At 43.3% G+C, this 26,344-nt stretch overlaps 2 protein-coding genes across 4 annotated transcripts; one reads left to right on the plus strand and one right to left on the minus strand.

The window, feature by feature from the left end:
- Positions 1–453: 453 nt before the first annotated feature.
- Positions 454–3,511, plus strand: LOC138787359 (uncharacterized). The gene is made up of 7 exons (XM_069964634.1): positions 454–759; positions 850–924; positions 1,032–1,115; positions 2,011–2,031; positions 2,367–2,450; positions 2,654–2,861; positions 3,283–3,511. The coding sequence occupies exons 1-7, from the start codon at positions 540–542 to the stop codon at positions 3,344–3,346; spliced, it is 756 nt and encodes a 251-aa protein (XP_069820735.1). The 5' UTR covers positions 454–539; the 3' UTR covers positions 3,347–3,511.
- An 8,193-nt stretch (positions 3,512–11,704) lies between these two features.
- Positions 11,705–24,931, minus strand: LOC138787360 (uncharacterized). 3 transcript variants are annotated; one of them, XM_069964635.1, is made up of 12 exons: positions 24,613–24,931; positions 24,443–24,517; positions 24,249–24,332; positions 21,675–21,695; positions 21,053–21,067; positions 20,834–20,917; positions 20,598–20,645; positions 13,794–13,868; positions 13,563–13,663; positions 12,901–13,042; positions 12,436–12,640; positions 11,705–11,971 (listed from the first exon to the last, which is right to left on the minus strand). In XM_069964635.1, exons 1-12 carry the CDS (start codon positions 24,833–24,835, stop codon positions 11,908–11,910), a joined length of 1,137 nt encoding a protein of 378 aa, XP_069820736.1. In that variant the 5' UTR covers positions 24,836–24,931; the 3' UTR covers positions 11,705–11,907. The 3 variants fall into 3 exon arrangements, with proteins under 3 accessions (XP_069820736.1, XP_069820738.1, XP_069820739.1); XM_069964637.1 differs by lacking the exon at positions 20,834–20,917; XM_069964638.1 differs by lacking the exons at positions 20,834–20,917; positions 21,053–21,067; positions 21,675–21,695.
- Positions 24,932–26,344: the final 1,413 nt, after the last annotated feature.

A 26,344-nucleotide genomic window follows, 5' to 3' on the forward strand; every position in this document is an offset into this window, starting at 1 on the left:
GGCGGGCGTGCAGGTGGCCAGTGCAGGGGACGATCGGGCATGCTGGGGGCGATCGGGAGTGTGGGTGGCCGGCCGTCGCGGGGGGGGGAGGGGGCGATCGGGCGTGTGGCCGATGAGGGGGGGGGGGTGATCTTGTGGACAAATGCAGAATGTCAGTTTAAATCCATATATCATACATATTATATATATAGTTACATCTCTTGTTTCACCATCTCACAAGTTTGCAGAAATGGCATAAATCAAAATATATTAAATATTCCCATTTTTTTACCCATAATGTCCTGCTGTGAAGATGTTATAGTAAAGTTCTCTTCTGATTTTTTCAGTTGCTCTTGTGTTACAATGTCTCATTTGCATATTTCTAATGACATCATGTTATGATGATGTCATGATGACATATACTGTACCATAAGACAGTGGGTAAGGCTGTAGAATGTGTCAGTTCTAGTCTCCTCTTTGTAGGGTATAGTTCTGACTCTTTGGCAACCAGTGGCTACTGGAAGCTGTTATTTTATCTGATTTCAATTCATTTATTATTGATGATGTGGCACTTAGCAATAACATCGATGCTAGTAGCCCATTGTCTATGTTGTATCCCATGTGACAAACATGGGAAGGAGGCAATGGAGGAATTCACCAACCTCATCCAAGACCAACAGCTGGAGGAAACCCTGAAGGGTAATACCACCATTAAGCAGATGGCTTACGCTGCTCAAAACCAGCTGCTGGAATACCTGGAAAAGGAAGTCCAGATAATGGGTAAATGATTTTCTTACATTTAATATAATATCTGTATGAAAAATCAAAAAAGAGATTCATGAAAACAACTAACTTTATTTTTTTTCCCAGATAAATTTGCCATAGCGGACATTGTGTCTGAATACAAGCAGACGTTAAAGATCATTGGGGAAACGGAATTTAAAGGTAAATTCAGAATTTTTAATGTAGATTAACAGAATGTGACGTAAATAAGCAGAAATGAAATGGAGAAGAGACTTATATCTGCCATTATCTGTCTTCGTATATTCCAGGGGTCCAGCTGCTTCACAAGATCCAGTTCCAACTCCAAATACTACATGAACGGATTAAGGATATTGTTGAGGAGGCGGAGAGAAGTAAGTGAACCATTTCTTCATGTCTATACAGAATCAGCATTGTTATTAGATACACAGCATCACCTGGATGTTATATCTAATACCGATACTTATTCTGGCTTTTATTGATGTAAACCTGTTGTAGCAGAGCCACTTATTTAGAATGTTGGCAGGTGGACAGGATATGGTTGCTATGGCAACAAGGCCAGGGCAGTTGGGCAGTTAAGATCAATGGTAATGATAAGATAATACATTACATGTACCTGCAATGCTACACAGAACCATGGAGAACACTGAGATTATGAGGAGTTGAAATTCAGCTCCTTGCTATATGGGTTTCTGCTACCAGATGTATTGCACAGCTGCACTGACTTTGCTTTTACATTAAAAAAAAAGTTGCATCCATTGTCTTTATTTTACTAAAAGACATATAAGGGCAAATAGCATCTACTGTGTGTTGGGAGCTTTGCTGATATATAAAGCACTAATAGAACCCCAAAACTGGTATGACCCAAAATACTGCATGAACCCATAGAGTAATTTAAACTTCAAAGAAATGTAAATGTTTCAAGCTAAAAAAAAAAGAAAAGAAGGTTTATTGGTATGGATTCTGGGGACACTGGGGAAAGTATGGCTAGTTTCTGGGCTTTATAGGCTGTAAATCTGTCAGGGGCCTTTTTACAGCTCAAACAGCCAAATACTGTATGAGAATATAGATCTAGGGTAATATACATGTATACCATATCATATTTAGGCTTTGTTACCACTTTGGGAACAAATCATGCAAAGGCGGCCATACTGTTATATAGACAACTTATGATAACCCTAACCCTTGCCCAATATGGAAACATAGCCTCAGTGTGTCACTCATATGCTGTTTTATTTTTTACTAACAATTTGCATTTCTTTATTTTAGGGAGTTGCTCAAACAACCAAGGTGAGTGCAATGAGTGCAATGTCATGTGCTAAATACAATGCAGTCCAGATTCCCATTTCTTCTACAGACAAAGTGACGCCCCCCCCCCCTCTCATCCCCCCGCTAAGCCAGCATCTCTGTCCAGTCTTCTCCCCCCTGACACCATTCCCTGCCGCCTACAGCAATCTGCTCATCCCCAGCTGCCCCAGCATCCCTGTCCAGTCCTCTCCCCCCGGACACCATCCCCGCCACCTGCAGGAATTCACCCCCTCGACACCATCCCCCGCTGCCCACAGCAATCAGGCCCACATGCTTTACCATCACTGTAAATGTGTAAAACAATTGCTTTTCCCCAGATTCCCTTGTGCTGACCTACACTCGCTGCGAGACCTGTGAGGAGGAGAAGGTCACATGTGTGGAGGGCTATCCAAGTACCCAAGGTATGATTAATAGGAAGATTTCACCATACACTAGTTGATAGTAATATTCAAGCACTTGTTGATTTGTTTTTCTACCTATGTGGCCTGTATATTTGTCAATGCTTTTTATTGTTGTGAAATTTGTTTATGACTTATGAATTTTTATATTGTTTTCTTGATGGTTTCTACTACTCAAACTGTCTTTTTTTTTTTTTTTTTTTTAGTTAAAGAAGAAGGATCGGGAGACGTGAGTGGAGTGACTGAAAATAATCCACTTCCTACACTTCCGGCTGATCTTGAGCTCCCTGTGACTGTGTCAAAGCCACCAGCACCAAAAGTCACCCAACATCATCATCATGGAAATAACAAGATTTTTCTTGCAATATGTGGAGCTGTAGCCATCACCATGATTGTCATGTCTGCTGTAATATGGTAGGTAACACTTACACTGTCAGAAAAAAATAACAGGTAAGGCCCCTTTCACACTTCATAGAAATCTATCTAGATTTCTTACCAGAAAATCCGGATAAATTTTCCAACCTGATTTGTGTATTATGCCATTTTCGGAGCTGATTCTAATTAGTGTCTGTTCACACTGGAGGATGTGTTTTCTCTTGATCTGGCAGACATAGATCTGTTATGGGTCAATCAGAATCACAAGTCTTGATGTCAGTGTGATGGAGGATTAATATTTAATACAATTATATTGCAAATACTATCAATAGGATCAGTCCTCATATGTAGCACATAACCTAAACCACATGGCGTGGAGGACATCTGATCACATGTTTGAGATCATTTTCATCTCATTTGTAGACAGCAAATAACTGGTGTTCATTTTTATCTCTTTCAGTTTCATCATGTGGTGGTGGAAAAATAAGAAAGCCGCACAGCGTCAGGGAGAAGACATGGTGTAACGGCACAGACAATAAGAACAAATGATCAACAAAAAACCTTGAAAAAACTTTTTCCTTTTCCCTACAACCTTGAAAAAAAAAATTCCTTCCTTTTACTGTTTACCTTTAAAAAACACTTCTTTCCCTTTACCCAATCCACCAAAAAAATTTCCTATACCTGATTCCCCCCCCCCCCCCAAAAAAAAATAAAAAATAAAATAACCCAAACTTATCCTCATGTCATCCTCATGTTTTGGTTTGTCATAATCCTATCTGTACACTTTGAAATTTGTGTCCTTGGAGCAGATTGATACATTAGTTTGTAGGAAAAGATTCTGTATAACTTTTTTTTTTTATTTAGCCCCTTCATGTCAGCCATACGGCTATATATGTTACTACTGCCGATGCCCTGTGCAGCAGGAACGTGTATAAATGTTTCTGGCATAAAAGAGGTTGGGGGCTATGTTCACACTACGTAAGTCTCCGGACGTAGCGCGTTCCGTGAATAAGCGGCCGGAGATTTACGTAGTTTGCGTACAACGGAAAGTATACGATGTACGGCTGCACAGTTCACAGTACGTAAGAACTTACGTCAGGATCGTATGCGGCGCTGTAAAAAATTAACCAGACCATTGTTTGAGGACGAAAATGCTGTAACTTACGCCCATAGCGTAACATGTGGTCCCGTACGTAGTGGTGATTTCTTCATTTTAGCACTTTTCCTTGCCGATCCAAAAGGTTCTGTGGGGTGTCCAGGGCTAGGCGAAGATTTCCAAGTAAAAGACCGCTGTCAGATCGCTACGTAGGGCGCTCGGGAAGCGTAAGTAGACTACGAGCGTAAGTTCGCGGACCGTACGTAGCCGGCCACAACTTACGTAAATCCCCGGCCGGAGTTTAACACATATATGTCCGGCCGCGAAAATATGCGGCCGGACATATACATAGTGTGAACATAGCCTTAATGTGTGCAGGGCTGCGATGAGCTGAGCCCCGATTACACTGATCAATGTATGTAATAGCATAGCAGTGATCAGTATATGAACTCAGGGCCGGTGTTGGGGGGGGGGAAATAGGGCAATTGCCCAGGGCCCCCATCCCCAAGGGGCCCCTTGCAGCTTCAGCTACCTCTGTTTTAATGGTTCTCTGTGTTCTCACTGCCATGCTGTGTCAGGCTGAGTTTTTGGGTGGTCCATATGCCTACCTCTGTTTTAACCAGGCTGTTGCACAGAATTAGGCATAATGGTGCCATTAAGCAGCCTCAGAGGCATTCATACATGCTGCCCCTGCTGTTTCCTGTCCACTTCCGTTGTGTTTCCAGGTTTTCACACGACCTTCCCTCTACCGAACTTGCGTCTCCTGCAAAAATGGTCGAGTCTCCCATTGACTTCAATGGGGTTCGTTACTTGTAACAAGCACTCGAGTATCAGGAAATACTCGTCTCGAGTAACAAGCACCCGAGCATTTTAGTGCTCGCTCATCACTACTTACAGACCATTGCTGCTCAACTGAGAATTCTGGGAAGAAACGATATAGAAAATAACTCTCTTGGGCAAAGAGATGTCCCTTCAAGTCAAATCTCGCTCAGTCAAGAAGCCTTAGAACATTGACTGGGGGTTTTATGCCAAGCCTCCAAAAGGAAAGATTTCCCATCTGCAGACAGCTGTTTCGGGGTCAGGCAGGGTAGTTATAGATTAATAGGTAGGCAGATATTAGCCATGGAGCTTACTGTATGCAATAGATCAGATGCAATCACTTAGTTGTGGCAGTTTGTGCTCCCCAATGTAGTGATCTTGTAGTATTCAGCAACAGTGAATGTTATGTGGAATAAACAGAAAGCAATCCATAGATAGTTTGTAACATAGAGTATAAAACATATAGGTGAACCCAGCGCAGACTATTAGTGGGTCAGTTAAAATAAGGAGGGTCAGGATTGTATAGGTGACGAATACCTCTATAGAACTCCAGCTGGAAAGGTGAATATAACACTTGTATGGATGCCGATAACCGTAGTCCACATCCAGCTTTTGTGCACTGTAGAGGAGTTGATCAATAGGGAGAAATTTTCTGTACTAAGCAGATGCTCACACAGTCACAGAAGTTCACATAGTCCAATTTTCTGTGTGCTACTGGAAACATGAAACCAATCGATTATGTTACCACCCTGATATAGTCAGTGTTCTCAGTATCAGACTGTATTACATTGATTCATACATTTCTAGTAGAAATAAGAGAGGAACCTAAGAAAACATGTTCCAGAACTGCTCTCTTATATACAAGTGTCTATTATAACAGACATTTCAGGAGAGTTATTAATAATGGATAAATGAATGAAGGTACCAGAACTGTGGGTTTAGTCTCTAATAGCTGATGTCCAAACAGTAATAGGGGTCAAGAGGGTAGTGACTCTCCTTAACGAGAGCCCGTTGTAGAGACATGTGAAGGCTAAGGCTTCGTTCCCACTGAGCAAAACTAGCGGAATTCCCTGCCATTAAGTAGAAAAATGTCCTCCACGGAATGCCGTTAGCCTCCCTCATGTTCATTCTTTAGCGCGGACAGAGCAGGAGCGCGCGCCTCCCATAGACTCCCATTATGAGAGGGAGGCTAACAGCATTCTGTGGCGGACAATTCCGCAAGTTTTGCTCAGTGGGAACGAAGCCTTACAGACCATTGCTGCTCCACTGAGAATTCTGGGAAGAAACGATATACAAAATAACTCTCTTGGGCAAAGAGATGTCCCTTCAAGTCAAGTCTCGCTCAGTCAAGAAGCCTTAGAACATTGGGGATTTTATGCCAAGCCAAACAATCTCTCCAAAAGGAAAGATTTCCCATCTGCAGACAGCTGTTTCGGGGTCAGGCAGGGTAGGCAGATATTAGCCATGGAGCTTGCTGTATGCAATAGATCAGATGCAATCACTTAGTTGTGGCAGTTTGTGCTCCCCAATGTAGTGATCTTGTAGCATTCAGCAACAGTGAATGTTATGTGGAATAAACAGAAAGCAATCCATAGATAGTTTGTAACATAAAGTAGAAAACATATAGATGCACCCAGCGCAGACTATTAGTGGGTCAGTTAAAATAAGGAGGGTCAGGATTGTATAGGTGACGAATACCTCTATAGAACTCCAGCTGGAAAGGTGAATATAACACTTGTCCACATCCAGCTTTTGTGCACTGTAGAGGAGTTGATCAATAGGGAGAAATCTTCTGAACTAAGCAGATGCTCACACAGTCACAGAAGTTCACACAGTCCAATTTTCTGTGGCAAAAGTGGGATTCTGAGTGACGTCACTCTCCTTAGGCATGGATCCTAGTGCAAGCCAGAAGTTATCCTTTGCATTTTAGTGTACACAGACACCTTCATCAGGGATAGGGCTTTTCCTTGGATCCTTTCTTATCCCTGATGGTGTCCGTGTACACTGAAATGCATAGGATAACTTTTGGCTTGCACTAGGACCCATATCTTAGAATACTACTTTTGCCATGGAAAATTGGACTGTGTGAACTTGCGTGCAGTGCTGCCGGCCGGAGCACCTGCCTAATTCAGAAGATTTCTTCCTGTTGATCAACTCTACACTGCACAAAAGCTGGATGTGGACTACGGTTATCGGCATCCATACAAGTGTCATATTTACCTTTCCAGCTGGACTTCTATAGAGGTATTCGTCACCTATACAATCCTGACCCTCCTTATTTTAACTGACCCACTAATAGTCTGCGCTGGGTGCATCTATATGTTTAGTCTATAATCTGTATAATTGGGGGAATATAGGGTGTCCCCCACACACCTAGCAGCATTTTTTTCCTTATACAGCGCTAGTGAGCATACACAGTAAGTTCCAACACAGCAGTACCAACACAGTAAGTTGACTGCATTACCAAATATACAGTATAGTAGAAAACACAACCTGTAGATTTTTAGCAAGATTCTCCTCTGGAGACATAAGTTTGGTGAGTATCTGTAGTATGTTTGTCCAAGGCAGTTTCTAGGTAATTTTGGCAACAGGACGAATCTTGATAAAAGATATCAAGATTCGGGTTACTAGAAAGAAACAGTGTGTGTATTGCGGCATAGAGAGGTGTTGCACTTGCACCCTTACCAAATAATGGTCAACTGAATACAAATACATCATTCAGTGACCTACAGTTGACGTCTTCTTTAATCTGAGGCATCACTTTCCTTTTCCTCTCCATCTGGCCCAGACCACCATTACGATCTTTTGCAGCTACAATTCACCTCTTCAGAAACTGCCAGTTATACATCGTTGGCTCTGCACTTATCCAGCAACTTCCTACCCCTTTTCCCTCCTGTACAGTTCCATACTGTAGTGATTTTGCTGTTTGGTGCAGTAAAGTCAGCTGAAAGCTGTGTGACCTCCATTACACTGACATACAGGTTGATGGGAAAGCTGTGTGACGTCCATTACACTGACATACAGGATACTGGGAAAGCTGTGTGACCTCCATTACACTGACATACAGGATGCTGAAAAAGCTGGGTAACCTCCACTACACTGACATACAGGATGCTGGGAAAGCTGGGTGACCTCCATTATACTGACTACAATAAACACAAAAATGCTACAGCTTGCCGCAATGGCAAGATACAGACCCACTACAGACATGAAAATAGTTAAAAGCAGCCCCCCCAACTGCTAAAAAAATTCCCACAAAAATAATGGGGCTCTTGGTTACCATTTGCAAACAGTGTAAACCACCCCACCAACGATAAGGTGGCCCCATGCTGGGGTGGACCTACACTGTGCTCTGGCCTCTCCACGGCATGTAATAGACCTATGTTCTTTGCATGCAGGATCCATCTTATACTGGCAAAAGGAATTACACCACCTGGGTGGGATGGGTGGAGTGCACGACCAAGTAGAGGCAGCCACTCCCCCCCTCTGGAACACAGAAAAAAAGGACAATTTGGTCAGCTCTCCTAGAACACCATTCACACTATGCAGAAGCAAGTTGCTATGGCTGACATTGCAAACACACAAAAAAACACAAAAATGCAACAGTTAACCGCAATGGCAAGATACAGACCCACTACAGACATGAAAATAGTTAAAAGCAGCCCCCCCCAACTGCTAAAAAAAAATACCACAAAAATAATGGGGCTCTTGGTTACAATTTGCAAACAGTGTAAACCACCCCACCAACGATAAGGTGGCCCCATGCCGGGGTGGACCTACACTATACTTTTGCCTTTTCTTGGCATTTAATACACCTATGCTCTGGGCATGCAAGTTCCATCTTATACCGGCAAAAGTAAATACACAATTTCAGCCATAATAACGTGCTCCTGCCTAGTGTGAATGGTGTTCTAGGAGAGCTGACCAAATTTGTCCTTTTTTCTGTGTTCCAGATGGGGGGGGAGAGGCTGCCTCTACTTGGTCATGCACGCCACCCATCCCACCTAGGTGGTGTAATTACTTTTGCCGGTATAAGATGGATCTTGCATGCCCAGAGCATAGACATATTACATGCCATGGAGAGGCCATAGTACAGTGTAGGTCCACCCCGGCATGGGGCCACGTTATTGTTGGTGGGGTGGTTTACACTGTTTGCAAATGGTAACCAAGAGCCCCATTGTTTTTGTGGAGATTTTTTGCAGTTGGGGGGCTGCTTTTAGTGATTTTTATACTGTATCTGTATTAGGTCTGTATTTTGCCATTGTGGTGAGCTGTTGCATTTCTCTATGTTATTGTGTGTTTGCAACTCCAGCCATAGCAACGTACTCCTGCCTAGTGTAACTAGTGTTCTAGGGGAGCTGACCAAATTTGCTCTTTTTTTCTGTGTTAAAGGAGATGTCCGGCCATTAAAAAAAAAGAAAAAAACTCTGGGGGACATAACTAACTATTCTGATTTGCCTCTCCAGCACTGGAAAACTGCTTCAGGTCCCCACCAAGCTTCAGGATTTCCTGCAGAGCCAACGTCAAAACCCGGTCCCCTGGATGTACCCAGGACATGGTTTAGAACCACCCACTGGACTTTTAATTGCCAAATGAACAGAAGTTCATTGATATTATATATTATATATTGATATTATATTTGGGGTAAATGGAAATTTTTTAAATCAAGTTTTATTATTTTTTGCCTGAGATATAAGTAAAAAAATTTCATGAACCTGTTTTTTCCCGCACTTTTTCTTTACACTGTTCACATTGCAGGAACAATTTTGTTATATTTTAATAGACCGGACAATTCTGCACGCTATGATACCAAATATGTATTATAATAATACTCAGGACTTTGAAATCAATATTCGACCACTTGGAGGTCACCAAGTCCACAACTTTTGGTGGTTCCTTCCTACCCAAGGGCCCTATTACACGGGATGATTATCGTTTATTGTTCGCTTATCGTTCCGCATTTGTTCACTACTCGTTCAGTGTAATTGCACATACTGTAGTTCATTGTTTTGCTGGGATCAGATGGAGTAAACTATCGTAGTAATGTTCGCAATAACGATCGGAACTAACGACTATAGTTCTGTGTAATATGGTGAACGATTTCAGGTTAACGATAAACAATCTTGTTTGCAATCATTTATCGTTTGTCGGTAAACGTTAAAAATCGCTTTGTCTTATAGGACCCTGAACACACTGGGGGAGATTTATGAAAGGGTGTAAATATACATCTGGTGTAAACTGCCCACAGCAACCAATCACAGCTCAGCTTTCAGCTCTGGTAGAACATAAGGTGAGCTGGGATTGGTTGCTGTGGGCAGTTTACACCAGGTGTATATTTACACCCTTTTATAAATCTCACCCACTGTCTCAAAACAGCTTCTAAATCTCTGCTTTCTATGCATTTAGCCCTAACATGGGGTCCCATGTTTATTGGCTACTATTCGCTCATCACTAATTTTTACTTGTAAAAGGTAAAAGGGGGTTAATTCAACTTTTATTGAAGGAGGGGTTTTGTTGTGTTTTTTAAACCCTTTTTTTTTACACTTTTTAAGTGCACCTAAGAGTACCTACATATACAATCATTAGAGTGCACATACTGATCACTGCTATGCTATTGCATACGTTGATCAGTATAATCAGCGCTCTGCTCATAGAGTCTGCGTGGGGCAGTCTCTATGACTGACTGCTGATTGGACCACAAAGTAGTAAAAAGGCCTTTTACACGGGCCGATTGTCGGCCAGGAGCATTGCTAAAATCACCATACATACATTAAAACCCCTTTTATGCCAGAAGCATTTATATATGTTGGTTCAGGGAAGAAACAGAGTGCTGCACCTCACACCTATGGCTGATACTAGTGCCGCTTGGCTAAATAAAAAACACATCAGAATTTTGTGTATGAATTGATCAAGCCATACTGCCCCATGTACCTCGTGCCGGTATCTGATACACATGGGTCCCTACACTAAGTCCACACCGTGCCAGTCAGTGGCCACCAACCCCGCAGGCGTGCACAGCCAGGGAACGGGGGCCATGGGACGGCCCTGCGACCCCCATGCCACAGGACCAGACCCAAAAACACCACACCAGAACCCGGCCAGCACCGCCGGCGGAGAAGGTCGCCCCCAAGCAGCACAAGTCTGGATAAGGTATAGCGCTCACCATAGCTGCAGCAAACAGAATGGGAAAAAACAGGAGGGATTAAAACCATGTGCACTCAGGTGTCTCCTGCTAATTGCGGTCATGTGGGTCTCACCAGGAGGAGTGCAATACACGGAGAAAAGAGAGAAACAAAATGCGGTTCAGGGAAGAAACAGAGTGCTGCACCTCACACCTATGGCTGATACTAGTGCCGCTTGGCTAAATAAAAAACACATCAGAATTTTGTGTATGAATTGATCAAGCCATACTGCCCCATGTACCTCGTGCCGGTATCTGATACACATGGGTCCCTACACTAAGTCCACACCGTGCCAGTCAGTGGCCACCAACCCCGCAGGCGTGCACAGCCAGGGAACGGGGGCCATGGGACGGCCCTGCGACCCCCATGCCACAGGACCAGACCCAAAAACACCACACCAGAACCCGGCCAGCACCGCCGGCGGAGAAGGTCGCCCCCAAGCAGCACAAGTCTGGATAAGGTGTGAGGTGCAGCACTCTGTTTCTTCCCTGAACCGCATTTATATATGTTCCTGCTGCACAGGGCATCAGCAACAGTAACGTATATAGCCGTATGGCTGACCTGAAGGGGTTGAATTAAAAAAAGCTATACAGAATCTTTTCCCACAATCTAATATATATATATATATCAATCTGCTCCCCATCCCACCTGGACACTATAATAGATAATTGAGAGATACCAAGGACACCAATTTCGAAGTGTAAATAGGATTATGAGAAACGAAAAGAGAAGGATGACATTGGGACAAGATTGGTTTATTTTATTTTTTTATTTTTTTGGGAAAGCAGGTAAGGGAAATTTTTTGGTGGGTTGGGTAAAGGAAAAGAAGTATTTTTTTAAGGTTGTAGGGTAAAGGGAAGGAAGTTTTTTTTAAGGTTGATTGGGTGAAGGGAAGTTGTTTTTTTTTAAGTTGTAGGGTAAAGGGAAAATTTTCTTCAAGGTTATCTTTTTCTTTTGTTTTGTTGCTTTTTTTTTATTGTCTGTGCCTTTACACCTTGTCTTCTCCCTGAGGCAGTGCGGGTTTCTTATTTTTCCACCACCACATGATGAAACTGAAAGAGATAAAAATGAAGAACAGTTATATGCTGTCTACAAATTAGATGAAAATTCTATAATCTTAAACATGTGAGCATGTCAATATATCTGCCAGGTCAAGAGAAAACGCATCATATATTCTAACAGATCTCATGGCCTATAATGGCATTGGTCAGGTGTCTATATATTTTGCTAGGTAAAATAAAGTAGCAGACTATGATAATAAAATCCTAACAGAACTGCAGATAATTGGAGAGAACCAATAGGTCTAATTTCACTATTATTTATTTATTTTTATTTTTTTAACATAGAGGAATACTCTAGTGTAAACGGACAGTAAATAGAATCAGTTTAAAAAATTTCATAATACAGAAATCAGGTTTGGAAACTCATCCGGATTTTCTGGTTAGAGATTTCCATGACATGTAAAAGGGGCGTTACATTCTATTTTATTCTGACAATATCTTATTGTGTTACTTACCATATTACAGCAGAGATGACAATCATGGTAATGGCTACAGCTCCACATATTGCCAGAAAAATCTTATTATTTCCATGATGATGATGGGTGACTTCTGGTGTTGGCAGATTAGACACAGCAACAGGGAACTCAAGATCATCCGGAAGTATAGGGAGTGGTTCATTTTCTATCTCTTCACTCAACTTTCCTGATTCACCTTCTTTAACTAAAAAAAACATCAAGAAAACAATGTAAAAAAATATTACAAGTCATAAAGGTGTTTCACAATAATTAAAAAGCATTGACCTGCAGGGTGAGTACAAATATACAGGTCACATAGGTAGAAAACAGCTCTACAAGGGGTGTGTGAACAGGGTCACACTCTATATTTAGGAACTAGAATCTTCGACAACACCATAGTCAGATATTAATCCAGTAGATCTGAATCCAAAATTCAGTTAAGTGTCAGTGATAATAGGCCCTTACCTTCCACATTGTAGGTAAATTTAGCCACTGGTATGCCGGAGTTGAGAATGGTCATACACGTGTATTTTCCGGAATCTGGTCTTTGAACTCCTCTGATTTCTATATTGGGTTCATCTGTAATTTTAGGCTCGGGCTCAGCGTTCTGGAGGGATAAGAAAAGAGACTGTTAGAATCTTCTAATTGTCAGTGGATTTTAACCAAGATCATGGTGATGACTATGGGAGGAAACTAACAAGTTCACTTTAAGGTTATGTTCACACATAGTATTTCCGTCAGTCTTTTGGTCAGTTTTTTTTTTCAACCAAAACCAGGAGTGGGTTAAAAAACACAAAAACTGTGCAAATCTTTCCATTATAATTTTGCCCTGATAGTTTCACTTTTCACTATTTTTTTGGTTGAAAGCAGACTGACCAAGAGACTGACAGAAATACTATGTGTAAACAATGAAATAAGAATGAAATCACTTTCAGGTTCATTTATAACATAACATTATTGTTAAGTAAAACACAGAAAACTATACAGGATTGGTATCGCCATGTCCGTAACAACCGAAACAAGAAAATTATACTATTATTTATACCACGCGGTGCATGAAGTAAAAAATTAAAACATTTTATTAATAACATTTATAAAAATACATTGTGAATTGTTGCTGTATTTACCTTATAGAATAGGTTTTTGTATCCATCCTCGAGTCTGGTGAACCATTCAGTATTGCATTTTAGGATAAGGTCTTCTCCTTCAGCAATTCCTAAGCTTGCGTCTATACAAAAAAAAAGGGTGACATGAAGTATTGTATTCCTTATTTTTAACTAGTCGGTGTTTGTCAGAATAGGGAGATGTCTGTACATTATAACTTATAGCACACAATAATCCAGTTACTATCTACTTACCTCCACAGTTTATAACATTTTCCAGATAAGAGGCATAATCACTACATGGTGTGCACTGGTACCTGGTCTTTAGATCTGATACAAGAAGAAAAAGTCAATTATGAGTAAAGCTTTATAATATTTCTTTCAAATAAATCTCAAAGTCACATGGTCAAAACCCAGGCTGCTCCAAAATTAGCCCTCTATTCTGCTTATGGTACCTGAAGGATTCTTAGTGGAAAATTATATTAATGGAAATATCCTTCTCGTCCATAATCTATGGGCTATTAGTCCAGATTCACGCGTACCTTATCACAGCGGATTTCACACTTTGAGTTCTGCAGCAAAATCCACTGTGATACCCGATACTGTCATTTTCTATGGCTTTACATCCTCGCCGCAGACTCATTCCACTGCAAGAATGTCGCCTCTTTCCACTTAACCTACCACTGCTGGGCTGATACGTTACGAAAAGCAAGTGCAAGCGCAGCCAGGTAACATATTAATGGTGGGTTGAGCAGGAAAGTGCTTTACATTCTCACAGCGGAATGAAAGATCTGCAGTGAGGATGTAAAGACATAGAAAATAACAGTAACGGGTATCACAGTGGATTTCGCTGCGGAACTTGCAGCATGATATCCGCTGCAATGCGATACGTGGGAAGTTACCCTTAGAATGCTACTAATAAAGTGTACAAGGGTATTTCCGGTCCAGTACAGGCTGGACTGAGGCGCAGGCTTAAGGGAGGCCTGCATGACTGGGAACTGGTGGGACTGGGAGTGCTGGAAGGTGCCAGAAAATTAATGTATTAGGGATTATTATTGGGATAGGAGGTGGGAGGGGGTGAGAGAGTAAGGAAAAGGGGAAGGATAAGGGGTGGGTAGTGGGAGGTAGGTGGAAGGGGATTGGAGGGACTAGGCGGTATGGCAGGTAGGTGATTGAATGGGAAGTAGATAATGGGGGGATGCGGTATATAAGGCACCTTTGGGGGGTGTGGGGGGCTCATAGCCAGTTTTTCTGCTAAAGATAGAGGAGCAAAACTCCCACACACCCTCCCTGGTTTGAAGCGATAGGTGTTTTTTTTTAGGTGGAGCATGGGATGCAGTTGTCTCAGCAAGCTGCGTGCTACGGGATAGTCTGGAGTTTATTTTGTCGCAGCACTTGCTGGTGTGTAATGCAGGGGGTCCTCAAAGTCGGAGTGGTACACTGGCATTGGAGATGGAGGGGGGAGGGAACAAACGGGTGGTTCCGTACTCCCTATCTTATGAGGGCATGGCGGTCTTTATTGGTAAGCAGGTCTGGCTGGTGGAGGGGCTTCGACCCAGGAGCCATCAGGTACTTTTGAGGGCACATAGGCATGTCATTTGGATGCCTCCGAGTCAAATGCGATTCATTTGGAGGTAGAACCTATGTGTGTGAGTTGGGAGTGTTTATGTTGGGGACCACCTGGTTTGGGGCTTAACCCCTTAAGGACAGAGCCTGAAATGGCCTTAATGACAGAGACAAATTTTATGAATATGACCAGTGTCACTTTAGTCATTAATAACTTCGGGATGCTTTTACCTATCCGGACGATTCTGAGATTGTTTTCTCGTGACATATTGTACTTTACATTTCTGGTAAATTGGAGTCGATACTCATAACAAATCTTTATGAAAAAAACCCAAATAATGTGAAAAAATGTGAAAAAATGCATTTTTCCAACTTTGAAACTTTTTTGCGTATACAGAAAGTGGTTATACCACATAAATTATATATTAAATAGCATTAGCAACATGTCTACTTTATGTTGGCGGCATTTATTAAACTATCTTTCATTTTTTTTAGACGATAGGAAGCTTAAAACATTAGCAGCAAATTTCCAAATTTTCAGTAAAATTTCAAAATCAGATATTTTTAGGGACCTGTTCAGGTTTAAAGTGTATTTGAGGGGCCTGTATGTTAGAAAGCCCCACAAAGCACCCCATTTCAGAAACTGCACCCCCCAAACTCTGCAAAAGCATATCCAGAAAGTGTTTTAACCCTTTAGGGGAGTCACAGAAATAAAAGCTAAGTGTGTAAGGAATTTGAAAATTTTAATTTTCTGTGCAGAGATTTTATTGTAATCCAATATTTTTCATAATTATAAACCTATTACCAGAGAAATGCACCCCAATAATTATTGCCCCGTTTCTGCAGTTTATAGAAATACCCCATATGTGACCCTATTGCGCTATTTGACGCAACCACAAGCCTCAGATATAAGGGAGCGCCTAGTGAATTTCAACGCCTCCGTTATATTTGGTCATTTTTGACTGTACCACTTCAGGTTGGCAGAGGCTCTGGGGTGCCAAAACCTAAAAAACACCCCTAAAGTGACACCATTTAGAAAACTACACCCCTCAAGGAATGTAACAAGGGGTGCGGTGAGCATCTGGACCCCACAGGTGCTTCACAGATTTTCCGAACAATATGGCGTGAAAAAAGAAAAATTTATTTTTTACACTAAAACGTTGTTCTAGCCTTCAATTTTTCATTTTCTTAAAGGGATAAGAGGCAAAAAAAGACAAAAAATGTGTAGCGCAGTTTCTCCCGAGTACAGAAATACCCCATATGTGGCGATAGAGTGCCAGGGGGGCGCAGGACGAGCCTCCAAAGGGAAGGAGCGCCAATTGGCTTTTGGAAGCTGAATTTCACTGAAAAGGATTTCAAGGGCCATGTCGCATTTACAGAGCCCTCGTGCTGCCAAGACACTGGAAACCCCCCACAAGTGACTCCATTCTGGAAACTACACCCCTCAAGGAATCTAACAAGGGGCACAGTGAGCATATGGACCCCACTGGTGACGGGCACAAATGTGGAACAATGTGACGTGAAAGGGAAAAATTTCATTTTTTCACTTTCATGGCACAAATGTGCCCGTCATCAAGGGGTCCATATCCTCACTGCACCCCTTGTTAGATTCCTTGAGGGGTGTAGTTTCCAGAATGGGGTCACTTGTGGGGGGTTTCCAGTGTTTTGGCAGCACGAGGGCTCTGTAAATGCGACATGGCGTTCATCATCCATTCTAGCCAAATCCAACCTCCAAAATCCAAATGGCGCTCCTTCCCTTCGGAGGCTTGCCCTGCGCCCACATGGCGCTTTATGTCCACATGTGGGGTATTTACGGACTCGGGGGAAATTGCTCTACACATATTGTGTGTTTTTTTCTCTTTTAACCCCTTATGAAAATGATAAATTCAAGGCTAAACCAACATTATAGTGTAAAAAATGTAATATTTCATTTTCACGCCACATTGTTCCACATTTGTGCCCGTCACCAGTGGGGTCCATATGCTCACTACACCCCTTGTTACATTCCTTGAGGGGTGTAGTTTCCATAATGGGGTCACTTGTGGGGGGTTTCAACTGTCTTGGCAACACAGGGGCCTTTTGAATGCAACATGGCCCCTCGAAATCCATTCCATCCAAATCCAGCCTTCAAAAACCAAATGGCGCTTCTTCCCTTCGGAGGCTTACCCTGCACCCGCATGGCGCTTTATGTCCACATGTGGGGTATTTCCGTACTCAGGGGAAATTGCTCTACACATTAAATGTTTTTTTTTATCTTTTAACCCCTTGTGAAAATGAAAAAACATGACAAGATTAATGATTTAGAGTAAAAATTTTACAAAAATTACACTAAATGTTGGTCTAGCCTTGATTTTTTTCCATTTCCACAAGGGGTTAAAAAAGAAAATGAACACAAAACGTGTAGGGTAGTGTCCCCTGAGTACGAAAATACCCCACATGTGGGCATAATGTGCCATATGGGCACAGGGCAAGTCACCAAAGGGACAGAGCGCCATTTAGAGGCTGGAATGGAGGATGGAGGCCATGTCGCAATTACAAAGCTCCTGTGCTGCCAGGACAGTAGAAACCCCCGACAAGTGACCCCATTCTGGAAACTACACCCCATAAGGAATCTAACAAGGGGTGCAGTGGGCATATGGACCCCACTGGTGACGGGCACTTACGTAGAACATGTGCCGAGAAAATAAAAAATACAATTTTTTTCATTTTCACGTCCCAAATGTGGCCGTCACCAGGGGGCCATATTCCCGCTGCCCCCCTTGTTAGATTCCTTATGGGGTGTAGTTTCCAGAATGGGGTCACTTGTGGGGGGTTTCTACTGTCCTGGCCGCACAGAGGCTTTGTAATTGCATCATGGCATCCTCTAATGGGAATGGCGGCCATACCTATTTAGCTGGGGAAAAGGGACAATTCTAATTTATTTGGGGGTATTAGGGCAATTATTAGTTTATAAGGTTGGAAATGACAGGTGTCCATCAAATTCAACCTGTGTTGATCCAGAGGAAGGCAAAAAAAAACCCTCGTAAGGCAGACGACAGTAGCCTCATCACAGGGGAAAAATTCCTTCCTGACTCCATAATGGCGATCAGAATAATCCCTGGATCAACGTGACCCCTGAAATAGGAATAAGGGACAGAATTTAGATAATGTAGAACCCCAGTGACGTGTGGTGCGCCTTGAAGCGATCCAGTATGCAGAGGCCGGGGTGATCAGGACAGGTGTCACACTGGAAAATGGTGTCCTTCCTGATCCCCCTGTTACGCCACACTCTCCACTTCTTCTGGGGTCTCCTGTTCTCCAGTGTGGGGGACGTCACCTGGAAAATGTTGTCCTGGTGCGATACGGGGTCCCTCATATCCAGAAGCGCTGGGTCCGCTCCATGGCTGCTAAATATTAGGGCGCTATTACTACTTCTGATATGTTCGGATCGTGCCGCAAGCTACAGTAGCTCGGGCAGCGAGGGACCAGAAGAGGGGGTGCTGGTATAAAAGTTATCCCCGTACAGGTGGTGACCGTTATCCAGCAGTGGGAAGATCAGTTCCCGGACGATCTCCCCACTAACTCGGAGGATGGGGGGGGAGGGGGCATCTGGGGGCTGGATTCGAGTGTCCCTTCCTTCATACACTCTAAGGGTACGTGCACACTGCGGAATCGCAACAGATAACCCTTCGTGCATTCCGCAGCTGGCACCCACCGGCGGACTGATGCAGGCGCACCTCTCCGTCCGTGTCATAGACTCCATTCTATGCACGGGCGGATTCCGCTCTCCGTCCAATGTGTTCATTCTTTGGATGGACGACGGATTCCGCCCGTGCATAGAATGGAGTCTATGACACGGGTGGAGACATGCGCCTCCATCAGTCCGCCGGTGGGTGCCAGCTGCGGAATGCACAAAGGGTTATCCTTCGCCATTCCGCAGTGTGCACGTACCCTGGATCTGTAAGTGTACCCAGAGGTACGCTCACACAGTTTGTAGAATTTCACACCATACCGTCATCTCTTATTGGGACGGTACTGGCGGAAAAGACGTGTCTGGGGGGCAGCGTACGCTACGCTACCCCCAGACACGTCACTGGATGATGAGGATGAATGGAGGAAAGAACGATCCCCCCATTCATCCTCACTGGCTGTTTCGGTGTCGGAGGTAATAATAACGTATCCCTCTGACGCCGAAAACACCCTGGGGGCCGTCTTTATACGGGGATTGGTATATGGGGTATATAGTGGTGTAGTGTCAAACTTTATTCAATGTAGTGTGGTGTAATGTAGTGTTTTTTACGTGTTTTTTTACAGTAAGTATAAAAAAAAAAACCTACGCCAACAAAGGAGTTGCTGCTAAATGCCGCACTTATGTGCGGCACTTATAAGCAGACCGTGGCAGTAGGATATAGAAAAAAAACACCCTACGCCAAAAAGGAGGAGTTGCTGATTAGCAGCGCACTTTCGTGCGATGCTGATCAACACTCAGCGGCGATAGGGTGCGGAAAATAGAAAAAAAAAAATTTGAAAAAAAAAAAAATAAAAAAAATTCTACATTCTGAATATCCCTGTAGCTGCTGATAAGTGTATTACACATATCAGCCGCTAGGGGGCAGCAGAGCGCAAAATACGGAAAGAGCCGACGCTGGAGCCGAAAATAGCCGAGAGAAGCCGAACGTGACGTCACGGAAGAAGCCGAAGACCCGAACGAAGACGAGAACGCCGCGAACCCGGAAGACGCCGATCAGGAGCCCGGGACAGGTGAGTAATGTACAAATACCTGCTCTGGACCCCTCGGCTACCTAGCTGAGGGGTCCAGGGCAGGTATTTACTATTTTGTGGGACTCTGATCGCCGTGCCACCGGCCCGATCGCCGTGAACGGCCGGCCGGCCGTTCACGGCGATCGGGCCGGTGGCACGGCGATCACCATTACTTTTTACAGTAATGGCGGTCGGTGCCGTCCTCGGACAGCACCGACCGCCATTTTTTTCCGGGTCATCGGGTCGCCGATGACCCGGAAAGGTTCCGATCGCCGCTATTGGCTGATCTGAATTGATCAGCCAATAGCGGCGATCGTAAGCACGGGGGGTGTTAACCACCCCCCGTGCCGTGAAGCTAAGATGGCCTGCTATGATTTATAGCAGGCCATCTTCCCCGACCGCTGTGTGTGAACACGCAGCGATCGGGGAAACATCGGGCGTAAATTTACGCCCTGATGCGCCAAGTACCAGGGCGCGAGGGCGTAAGTTTACGCCCGATGTCGTTAAGGGGTTAAAGACCTCCTTCATGTCTGTAAGGGTTGTCAATGTAATTGGGGGGGCTCATAGGGTTGAGGTCAGGTTAAAATGTTTGTAACTTTATATTTTTGTTAATTAACCAGCTGCTGTGGCCGATGCAATCCATGCTGGTGTCTTATTTTGGGGAATAAGAGGGACTCAACAATAGCTAGTCATGTGTTTTGTACTGCCTAAAATATATGAATTTATATAAGAGAATATAAGCAGATACTTTACCGAAACATGAGTGTTGGGTACACACACAGCTGCACTTGTCAAAGTATTCTGTAAAGAGAGAGAAACATCTTACATCATATATCATCCGGTCTATTCTCTATACAGCGCCCTCTATAAAGTGCCATGCACAGATGTCCCCATAGCATGCTAGCCAGATATTGTTACCCGTCATTCTGGCCACCATGATGAATGTTACTATCGACTACTGTATGATGAAATCTTCCTATTAACCATACCTTGGTTACTTGGAGGGCCCCCGGCACATATGACCTTCTCCTCCTCACAGGTCTCACAGTGGGTGTAGGTCTGCACAAGTAAGCCTGGGGAAAAGCAATGGTTTTACACATCCCTAATGTTAAGACATGTGGGCAAGAACTTAGCCGCAGTTATTGCCCATGTAAAAATAACTGAATATAAGATATTAGAACATTTATATGAAAAATAAATCTACTTACCACAGTTGTCAAAATCTGAGAAATAACAGAAAAATAGAATTATTAGGATTTCATTGTCAGATTCATAAACCAGAAACATTTCATTAAAGCTTTCTTTACATGTTGTATATAAGAATCAACATTTCTAACCGTCAATGTGTCTGGAGAAGAAATCTAAGTCTGGATTACATTGTATTTAGTACATGACATTGGTATACAGGCTAATGAATGGGAAACATAACGCCAGTTCTAAAAGTCTAGAATTGACCATTGTGTCTGGGTTTTGACAAATGTGAGGTGCCTAGTAATTCCCCAGTCTTAGGAAAGGAGGAAATTTCTACTTCCAGATATCAGAATAAAGTATAAAGCATAAATGATCTGCGCTCCTCTCCCTCTGGCTGCCGGCTCCGTCCAGAGAAAGGATACTGCGCGGGGACCACCTGGAAAACTTGGATATAGCCATAGCCGGCAGCCTGGAAGAGATGAGCGCAGATCAGTTTTGCTTTATAAGAAGCAACGATTAGAATTGTTGCACTGTAAGCGGCTATTTCTTGTGTTTCTATACAAGGTCACTATGTATTGGTTACTATGTAATGTGGATGTGTAATGTAGAATTTTCTAATAGAAAAATATAAGAACTCACCTTGCTTATTTGGGCACTTCCCTAAAAGGTGAAATATAGAAATGCAAATTGTCAGTGAAAAGAAACCCAAAAAAACAACATATGAGTGACACACTTTGGGAACATATCAGACAAGAGCACCCGGGCTATTATATAGACGGCCTAATAATGATCATAATCTCTATTGTAAGCTGTCTATATAACAACACAGCCGCTTATATTGTAAGCTGTATATATAACAACACAGCCGCCTTTGCACAATATTTTTTCTTGAAGTGGAAAAATAACCTAAATATAATATGGTATATTACCCTACATCTACTGTATATTCCCATCCATTATTTGGGTGACAGATGTTTTACAGTCCCCCATAAAGCCCAGAAACTAGCTATACTGTCCCCAGTGGATTCTGTTATTTTCTGCGGTTTCTGTGGCAAAGTATAGCTGCAATTTGGTGTGGATTTTGGCACAGAATCAATGCCAATAAATCTTCCAACTGAACATTTGTTTAGCACTAGCTTTAGCTATTACATTTTCTATAAATGATTTTTGGGCTATAGAAAAAAACAGCGCTATACAAGAAAGGGGCAGTATTTTGGGTCATACCAATTTTGGGGTTCTCTATGTCCTTTATATCTCTGCGAATCTCCAACACACAGTAGGTACATATGTTATTTGCCCATAAATGTCTGTTAGTAAGATATAGACAATGGAGGCATCTTTTGCCTTTTTTTTTTTTTAACTATAGCTAAAAGCAAAGTTAGTGCTGCTGTGCAATACATCTGATAGCAGAAAGAAAAATTCAGCAAAGAGCTGAATTTCTTCCGCAAAACTCCTCATAATCTCAGTGTTGTCCATGGTTCTGTGTAGCGTTGCAGGGACATGTAATGTATTATGTTATCATTAGCATTGATCTTAACTGCCCAACTACCCTGGCCTTGTTGCCAGGGGCGGTCTTGACATTTCTGGGGCCCCAAGCGAAGTTATGTCTTGGGCCCCCCACCTCGACACGCATTCCAAAACAATAGACCGCTGTGTGTTACCCCCAGTAGTATATACCCCTTGTGCACTACCGCCAGTAATATATACTCTTTGTGTGCTGCCCCCAGTAGTATATACCCCTTGTTTGCTTCCCCCAGTAGTATATAGACCCCTGTGTGTTCCCCCAGTTATATATAGCCCCCCCGTGTGCTCCCCCAGAAGTATATAGACCTCCTGTGTGCTGCCCCAGTTGTATATAGACCCCCTGTGTGCTGCCCCCAGTTGTATATACCCCCTGTGTGCTCCCCCACTAGTATATAGGCCCCCTGTGTGCTCCCTCAGGGGTATTTAGCCCCCCTGTGTGCTCCCCCACTTGGATATAGACCTTCTGTGTGCTCCCCCACTTGGATATAGACCCCTGTGTTCTCCAGTAGTATATAAACCCCCTGTGTGGTTCCCCCAGTAGTATATAGACCCCCTGTGTGCCCCACCAGTATTATATAGACCCCTTGTGTGCTTCCCCAGTAGTATACAGACCCCTGTGTGCTCCCCCAGTTATATATAGGCCACCTGTGTGCCTCACAAGTAGTATATAGACCCCCTGTATGTTCCCCCAGTAGTATATAGACCCCCTGTGTGCCCCACCAGTAGTATATAGACCCCTGTGTGCTCCCCCAGTAGTATATAGCCCCCCTGTGTGCTCCCCCACTTGGATATAGACCTCCTGTGTGCTCTCCAAGTTGTATATAGACCCCATTCTGCTGCCCCAAGTAGTATATAGACCCTCTGTGTGCTGCCCCCAGTAGCATATAGACCCCTCTGTGAAGCCCCAGTAGTGTATAGCCCCCCTGTGTGTTCCCCCTGTTATATAGCCCCCCTGTGTGCTCCCCCATTTATATAGACCCCTGATGTGCGCTCCCCCAGTTAAACAGACCCCTGTGTGCTCCCCCTCCCATATAGTATATAACACAATAAAACAAACACTTATACTCACCTGGGTCCGGGCGTCTCCTCTCCTCTTCACTCTTGTGGCCCCAGGAAGGGTTTTCCCTGCGATCATAAGAGGCCGCACTCCCCTTGTCCTGGCGCCGATGCTTCAGTGATGTCACTGGAGCGCCGGCACCACAAGGACAAAGCTTCCACTTGTGACTACAGGGAAAACCCTTCCTGCGGCCACAAGAGTGACTGACAGGAAGGGAGCCAATGTCTCCCGCCCTACCAGTCCTGCTGCATGTAACTATGAGTGCTCATTACGAGTGCTCATAGTTACAGTTCAGATGGCAGCAGCGAGCGGGGCAGCGGCCCTGTCCAGCGGTCTTGAGCACAAGAGCGGGGCGTGGGGGCCCCCCTGGATGTTGGGGGCCCCAAGCGATCGCTTGGGGTGCTTGGTGCCAAAGACCGCCACTGCTTGTTGCCATAGCAACCACATCCTGTCCACCTGCCAACATTCTACATTCCGAGCTGGGAGCGGCTAGAATAAGTGGCTCTGCTACAACAGGTTACCATCAATAAAAGCCAGAATAAGTATTGGTATTAGATATAACATCCAGGTGAGTGCTGTGTATCTAATAACAATGCTGATTCTGTATAGACATGAAGAAATAGTTCACTTACTTCTCTCCGCCTCCTCAACAATATCCTTAATCCGTTCCTGAAGTTTTTGGAATTGGAATTGAATGGTGTGAAGCAGCTGGATTCCTGGAATACACAAAGACAGATAATAATGGCAGATATAAGTCTTTTCTCCATTTCATTTCTGCTTATTTACGTCACTTTATGTTAATCTACATTGAAAATTCTGTTTTTACCTTTAAAGTCCATTTCCACAATGATGTTCACCACCTTATTATACTCAGACACGATGTCCGCTATGGCAAATTTATCTGAAAAACAAAAAAAAACTGAGTTAGTTCTATTCAGGAATCACTTTTTTGTATCTTCACACAGATATTGTAATAAAAATATGAAAATCATGTACCCATTATCTGGACTTCCTCTTTCAGGTAATCCAGGAACTGGTTTTGAGCAGCGTAAGCCATCTGTTTTATGCTCATATAACCCTGCAGGGTTTCCTCCAGCAGTTGGTCCTGGATAAGGATGGTGTATCTATCCATTGCCTCCTTCCCACGTCGGTCGCATGGGATACAACAAAGACAATGGGCTACTAGCATAGATGTTATTGCTAAGTGCCACATCATCATTGTATAGTAATAAATCAATCAAAATGAATTAGATCAGATGAAATAACAGCTTCCAGTAGTCACTGGTCGCTATAGAGTCAGAACTATACCCTACAAAGAGGAGACTAGAACTGACACATTCTACAGTCTTACCCACTGTCTTATGGTATATGTCGTCATGACATCATCATTATGTGATGTCATAATATGTAAATGAGGCATTGCAACAAGAAAACTTTACTATAACATCATCATGGCAGGACATTATGGCGGTCACTCATAAACATTATTGTATTTATTCATACATAGAATTAATGGGGCTGTCTGAGAGGTTGGAAAATAGGAGTTGGGAATATTTTATAGTTTGATAATTTGGGGGGTGGGGGGTTTAATGCTCTGCTTTATGCAATTCCTTTCTTATTGCTACTGGAAACATGAAACCAATTGATTATGTTAGGCTAGGTTCACACTGCGTTTTCAGCATCCGTTTAACGCATCAGTTTTTTGCAAAAAACGCATGAAAAACGGATTGCAAAAAACGGATTCATTTGTGTGCATCCGTTTTTCCATGGCGGACCAAAACGGACCAAAAAACGTTGCTGACCCTATTTTTCTGGACGTTAAAAAAAACGGATCCGTTAAACGGATGCTGAAAACGCAGTGTGAACCTAGCCTTACCACCCTGATATGGTCAGTGTTCTAAGTATCAGACTGTATTACATTGATTCATACATTTCTAGTAGAAATAAGAGAGGAACCTAAGAAAACATGTTCCAGAACTGCTCTCTTATATACAAGTGTCTATTATAACAGACATTTCAGGAGAATTATTAATAATGGATAAATGAATGAAGGTACCAGAACTGTGGGTTTAGTCTCTAATAGCTAATGTCCAAACAGTAATAGGGGTCAAGAGGGTAGTGACTCTCCTTAAGGAGAGCCCGTTGTAAAGACATGTGAAGGCTAAGGCTTCGTTCCCACTGAGCAAAACTAGCGGAATTCCCCGCCATTAAGTAGAAAAATGTCCGCCACGGAATGCCGTTAGCCTCCCTCATGTTCATTCTTTAGCGCGGACAGAGCAGGAGCGCGCGCCTCCCATAGACTCCCATTATGAGAGGGAGGCTAACAGCATTCTGTGGCGGACAATTCCGCAAGTTTTGCTCAGTGGGAACGAAGCCTTACAGACCATTGCTGCTCCACTGAGAATTCTGGGAAGAAACGATATACAAAATAACTCTCTTGGCAAAGAGATGTCCCTTCAAGTCAAGTCTCGCTCAGTCAAGAAGCCTTAGAACATTGGGGATTTTATGCCAAGCCAAACAATCTCTCCAAAAGGAAAGATTTCCCATCTGCAGACAGCTGTTTCGGGGTCAGGCAGGGTAGGCAGATATTAGCCATGGAGCTTGCTGTATGCAATAGATCAGATGCAATCACTTAGTTGTGGCAGTTTGTGCTCCCCAATGTAGTGATCTTGTAGCATTCAGCAACAGTGAATGTTATGTGGAATAAACAGAAAGCAATCCATAGATA

Source organism: Dendropsophus ebraccatus, chromosome 3 (assembly GCF_027789765.1).
Source record: "Dendropsophus ebraccatus isolate aDenEbr1 chromosome 3, aDenEbr1.pat, whole genome shotgun sequence".
NCBI lineage: Eukaryota > Metazoa > Chordata > Amphibia > Anura > Hylidae > Dendropsophus > Dendropsophus ebraccatus.